This window comes from Sycon ciliatum, chromosome 6 (assembly GCF_964019385.1).
Source record: "Sycon ciliatum chromosome 6, ocSycCili1.1, whole genome shotgun sequence".
NCBI lineage: Eukaryota > Metazoa > Porifera > Calcarea > Leucosolenida > Sycettidae > Sycon > Sycon ciliatum.
In genome coordinates this window covers 25,095,190-25,101,629 of record NC_088648.1, presented here as the reverse complement: position 1 = coordinate 25,101,629, position 6,440 = coordinate 25,095,190, and the positions used below count along the sequence as shown (strand labels likewise).

The following is a 6,440-nucleotide window of genomic DNA, read 5'->3' as shown; positions in this document are numbered from 1 at the left end:
AAGCATGGTGCAACGTACAAGACATTCCACGCACATCAGTACTGGTAATACACTTGAACTTCAGTAGCTACCTGTATCTGCGACAGGCAGAGTATGGCGCGGTGCCAATATACGGCGAAGAGAGTGGAAACGAATTGCTACATACTAATGATCTATGGAAAGCATATTCTTGCGACCAGTTACTGCACATTTCAATCATTTCGATTTCGCACTGAAGTCAATGGGTTGTCGGCTAAAATCAAGGCACACTACAAAGAAGATACACTCTTCAAAAAGGCACATTTCGATAACATGTCCAGCTTCTGTGCAGCTACCAGTGAATCAATTGTTTTTCGGCAAAACGTGTTTCACAAGGCTCATCATCATCTCCATCTGTTGATCGCCGCGCTGCTGCTCTCTCTGGAAGCGTTCATTCTCCAGTCGATGGCGATGGCTTCGTTCCTCATCCTCAGCAGCAAGCTTCTTGGCTTCCAGGTCCAATTTTTTGGCTTCTCTTTCATTGTCGATAACTTGCTGCTGCTGCTGTTGGGCATGTCTTTGTTCCTCTCGCTGCTTTTCTGTCTCCCACTTCTCCCTCTCCAACGTCACCTTGTCCTTTTCCAATTCCAGGGCCACTGTCTTGCCTTGCCGGTCAGCCTCGTCTTTTTCCCTGAAATAGGACAGCAACGCTGTGGTGCTCGTTTCTTTTGGTGATTTCTTCGGCTGCACTGGTGAAGGTTTGGGCTTCTTCATATCTGGGTCGAGCTCCTTGTGATCGTCAGTTGAAAGGTCAGAGATGGATCGCTTCTCGGACAGGACCGACATGGCCAGCTCACGGCATGCAGCGCCCTTTGCCCGATCTAACCCTTCCTTGCGACTCTTGGAATCTGACTGTAGCTGGCGATTTACGTAAATCGAGGCGGCTTCTTCCATCAACTGCAGCTTTTCGTCCCTCTCTTCAGCATTCCCGGACTGGCGACGCCGCCAGTTTGAATCAGAGCGGTGTTTCGTAACCACTTTTACAGCTCGCTCCCGCAACGTCCTCTCGGTAGCTGTGGAGAAGCTCGTCTCTGTGCTTCGATTCAGCGCCCTCGTGAAGTCCTTCCAGCATTTCGACCCGTAATTAAAACAGTTGCCTGCTTCGCACCCAACGATAGCTCTCATCAGCAATATGTCGTCTTTTACAGTGAAATTCACTGTGGCAGTCTCCGGGGAAGACGCCCAGCTGGTCTGCTGACCGCGAAGTTCTGGCAGAGGAGAGTGCGACATGGCTACACAAAACCACCACTTAAGTTAACGGGAAGAAAGTCTGAAAATTTGTTTGACAGCTTTGTTTCGCAGCTGCCAAGTGCCACTTCGTCGATTTAATTTCCGCGCCACATTTAGAAGAATTTCGCCGTGCCCGGTTTCTAGCAAAATCAGGTTTACCCCTCAAAACCCTCCTCAACCTTCCCCGGTTAGCCGTTAGAACTTTCCGTAAATCGCGCGTGCTGGGCCATCAAGTGCCAACGTGATGAGGCCGCGTTCCACGTTGGCAACGCGCGTTTGCCTCGCTTCCGAACGTAGCACGTGACCGTCGAACGCGTCAAGTGAGCGCGTTGCACGCCGTGCGAAAACTCTCTAGTGTCACTGTATGAGTACTAGTAGATGGTGGTGCAACGGTTGTGCAATCATAACACCGGGATTCATGAGGTTATCGTTCTGGAATTTGAAATACGGACTGTTTGTCGTGATAAATCTAATATTGACTTCGTACTTGGTCAGTATAGGAAATAAAAACCTCGTAAAAGACCTCGGCTTCGCCTCGGTCTTTTACTCGGCTTTTATTTCCTATATTGACCTCGTACTCAGTCAATATTAGATACATAATATATGCTATATTCCCCGCTCAGAACGGTCGCTGATTGGCTGAAATGGCCCAAATCGTTTCGTACCATGGCATGGGATAATTATTATCAAGAGTATCTACTCTTGTTATTATGTAAGTCATCATAATAGCTTCCATAGTGGGATGGTCTAAGACCATGATTGAGAAACCATTCAAGACCTGCATTCAAGACCTGCTTGGAAGCGGAAGGAATTTTTCCAGCCGTGCTGCGACCCCACAGTTACAAGTAATTGGGAACTCGTGGCCTGGCACGAGGGTAACATGGATGCAATGGGATTTCGGTCTTCGACCCCTTTGTGGTGGGTCTGATCTACTCACCTCCCACCGTTAGGCGCTGCATCTGCGCCTTTGATCCTAGAGGGTGGTGGCGTTCCCACGACGGATGCGGAAAACTCGGCTTCCAGCCGAGTCTCACGCGAACCGTGAATTTTTTTAATAGCTTCCCGCGACAGACTACAAAATACTTTGGAGACCGTCTACACGGCCGCAGGGGGTTTCGAAGATTGTTCTTTTTTGTCGAAGTGGATGAAGAACTGCACGAATAAAGGCCCCACCGGATACCCGATCTTCGCTGTATACTGATAGCATTGTCTTTGAACTGTAGCCAAACAAACGATTCTATTGAAGAGCAGCTTGGTATAGCAGCTCTTCAAGCAGGCGAGGAGCCTCACAAGCCTTGGGGCTGGCTGCAGTGAATGTGTGCACGTCAAGCAGTAAAATGTACCAATATTATTATCTCCACTATCAGAGGAAACACTTTTCTCAAGGTTTGGAGACTCCACTGTAGCCAATACTTGAATCCATACATCCTGTACACACACCTTGTACACACTCTCTCTAACGGTCTCTAGGCTACACTGCAATTGATATACATTAGAATGTATAATGTATATCAATTGCAGTGTAGCCTTTAAAGACCGTTAGAGAGAGTGTGTACAAGGTGTGTGTACAGGATGTATTATCAGAGGAGGATGGAGAAACTGGAAACTGGATACAGAGAAGTTCACTCGAGGAGCAGTAAATGCTCCAGGAGTGGAGCAGAACAATAATTATAATAATAATTAATAATTTCAATATCACTTCTGTCACAAGCCGTGGCAAGATATGGAATCCCACTGCTGGCGTTGCGCTGAGGTGTGCCGCGTTGGAGCATGGCTGTAACTAAGTCGGTTGTTGCAGTAGATTGCTCTGCTGCTGAGGTGGATGCGTGATGCACTGTCTGGCGATGACTGGCGATGACGTGCCTGAGGCTGACTTAGCTGTTACTTCTGCTGACAGGGATGCATCAGGAAGCATCGATCCAGCAATGAAGAGGATGTGGACCATACCCCTGACAGTATAACAAGGGACCGAGTGTATATCGAGAAATATAGACCAGCATAAAAACCGAGGCGAAGCCGAGGTTTTTATAACTGGTCGATATTTCTCGATATACACGAGGTCCCTTGTTATAATAATTATATTTATACCTCTCCATGCGCAAGCTCAAGAGCAAAAAGGAGTGAATATAGCTTTCTTTCCCTAAAAAGGAGTGAATATAGCTTTAGAGAAAGAAAGCTATAAACACTCCTTTTTAGAGAAAGAAAGCTCCTCAGTGAGTTTTTTTCTGATGGTTTTCCTCAGTGGTGTATATACATGTGCCTCCTTTGTGGTGTATATTGAACAGTGTATATGGAAATTTACAAAAGGAATAGAATACGAAGCTTGTGTTGGCTGTGACTCCGAGTTTCACGCCTATGGCGATCATCAGACAGCAATGATTACAAAAACTCAATGAATGTTCTTGATATAGTGTGGTAAGGTGCCAGTGGAATCAGAGAATTTAAGCGCAAATAAGGTCAAGCGGTGATTCTATGCATGTGCTTGCAAGATTAGCGCCAGACATCAGGCGTAATCCTGGTTTATGTAACTGGAGGTGTGAAGTTAGATAGGTAGAATTTGTTCTCATGTCTGCACTTGGCCACTAGCTCCGATCGCTTGTTGATGTTCACCCTTCTGTCAGCATGCAAGATCTCCAGCTTCTCACGCAGACAGAGAGGGCAGCGCTTGGTGGCATTGGAGTATGCTGGTGTTTGGGCGACAACTGACCAACTGATGCTGTACCCGGCATTCTTGCGCTTCATGTCCCAGATGAGCTTCGACAACTCGGTACTCTTCTCCATTCGCCCATGCCTCATTGACGTCATGTGTCCGTCGTATCGCTTCTTGAACGTCATTTCCGTTAAGCCGAGGTACTCATTTCGTTCGTCTTTTCCGGTTTCTGTCACGCTGGCCTTGTATACGATTGACTGGATCTGGCAGTTTCCATGCATGGGGCAGTTAACTTTATCCCTGCAGTTGACATCTTTTCTCTGTTCTCTGTTGATCATCTTTCTGCTTCTTCCGCAAGACCGAATTGTTGTGCGCCTTTAGTACACCAGACATGTTCTGCATGCAGCTGTAACTTACTTTTACTGTGTTACTGTTGAGTATTTTGTTTAGGCGTGAACGAGGTGGGAAATGCTTCTCGACGAGGTGCAAGAATCTTTGCGCGACATTCGTGGCTACTGTTTTGCTGAATGGAGGATTGTACCAGATGATCTTTCGTCTGCGGTTTTTCTTCTTTTTCTCTTCATCTTTTTCTCTCTCCTCCATGTACACGATCTGCTCGGCGTAACCGCTGGCCTTGAGCGCACTGTTGTACAGAGGTGCCGCCTCCTGGAAGATGTCTCTGTTGGACGAAATATCTGTCAATCGTCTGCTGATAGACTTGGGTATTTGTTGGATGATGGTTGGCGGGTGGTTGGATAGTGTGTGGACGTACATCGGCGTGTCATTTGGTTTTCGGTAGGGGCGGTAGGTCCCGTCGGCTAGATTAAGTGTGACGTCGAGGTAGTTTACGACCTTCATGCCGGCATCGATGGTAATTTTCAGCCCAAGATCTTTAAAGATACGGCATATCTCCTTTCTTGCTCTGTCTGCTGCACTGCCTGTCGCATCTCTCAAGACCGCCAACCCGTCGTCGTGGTAGAGTCCGATGTTATCACTGTCGAACTTATCAGCTAGCTTTGACAGTGCGTAAGTTCCCACTAGCTCGCATGTCTCTGCTCCGTCAAAACAACCCATTGTGACGTCAAATAGGCCTCTTCCGTCCTTTTTCATCCATGCTGCATCACTACTAAACAGGAGCGACTTTCGCGCATGCATGATGATATCTCGATCTTGCTGGCTGACGTCGGAATGCTGTGCTGCGAATGCAATGGATTCTTCCAGCAGGTCTTGGGAGATTGTTGGGTAATATTCCACTATGTCGAAGCAGACAAACGTGCATGCCGCTTTATTGTCTATTTCTCGGAACCAGTTGACGACTGCAGCGGTATTCTTCCAGGAGTTCCACTGGCACCTTACCACACTATATCAAGAACATTCATTGAGTTTTTGTAATCATTGCTGTCTGATGATCGCCATAGGCGTGAAACTCGGAGTCACAGCCAACACAAGCTTCGTATTCTATTCCTTTTGTATGAAGCTCTGCAACCCGGTGCATTGAGCACTCTTTCGAGGACCACACCCAACCTTCCGTGTGTATATGGAAATTTATAAACTTCATGGGAGATTTGGTATAATTATGAATGTGGGTGTATATGGAGTAAGGTATAAACATGTATATTTTAGTAGCAGTGGTGAGGCTTCCTGCAGCTTCATTCATAGGAAGAAAAGGGTTCAGCAGATCGAAAGCACCCGTGACATGACGCATGACGGGCAGTGGAATGAGCAACAATGTTGGTGTTGAAGCGCCACTAGGCGAGGTGCAGGATCGACAGAGTGCGATGCCTGGTGGGAGGAACCTGCGAGAGGGCACTTACATGTATGTACATGTACCTTCAGCACACCAGCACTCTTGAATCATCTACTAGTACATATACCACACCGTACCGTCGTTGATACGACTTTGCACCACGCTGTTGGCTGACAGGAAGTTGACCGGCCGCACTGCACTTATGCCGCTTGTACCCAGACGGACTAAGATGGAGGTCGCAAACACTGCAGTGCACAGTTGGCTTAGACGGTGGTGGTGGAGGCACAACATCAACGACACTAACTTGATCTCCACCAAGGTCGATCCTGGGCTGTTGCAAACCATGCATGGTGTATCCAAGGAGCGTAGGCCCACAGACACACAGACACACACACACTCTCTCACGCACTCTCTCTCTCTCTCTCCCTGTCTCATTCTCTCTCTCTCTCTTTCTCTCTCTCTCTCTCTCTCTCTCTCTCTCTCTCTCTCTCTCTCTCTCTCTCTCTCTCTCTCTTTCTCTTTCTCTCTCTCCATCTGCGCGTCAAATCTAGATTGACAACCTGCTTGTTAAATCATGCACCTGCTTTCAGGCGTAAAAACCCTGTTGTAGAGGTCTCAGTCCTCATTTGTTAGACTTACCTGTCTTTATAAATGTAACTTACTCTCTCTCTCTCTCCCTCCCTCCCTCCCTCCCTCCCTCCCTCCCTCCCTCCCTCCCTCCCTCCCTCCCTCCCTCCTCTCTCTCTCTCTCTCTCTCTCTCTTTCTCTCTCTCTCTCTCTTTCTCTCTCTCTCTC

General features: G+C 47.7%; 1 protein-coding gene across 1 annotated transcript; it reads right to left on the bottom strand.

The window, feature by feature from the left end:
* Window positions 1-321: 321 nt before the first annotated feature.
* On the bottom strand, window positions 322-1,248 carry LOC135820160 (trichohyalin-like). The gene has a single exon (XM_065333472.1). The coding sequence runs from the start codon at window positions 1,246-1,248 to the stop codon at window positions 322-324; it is 927 nt and encodes a 308-aa protein (XP_065189544.1).
* Between the last annotated feature and the right edge of the window lie 5,192 nt (window positions 1,249-6,440).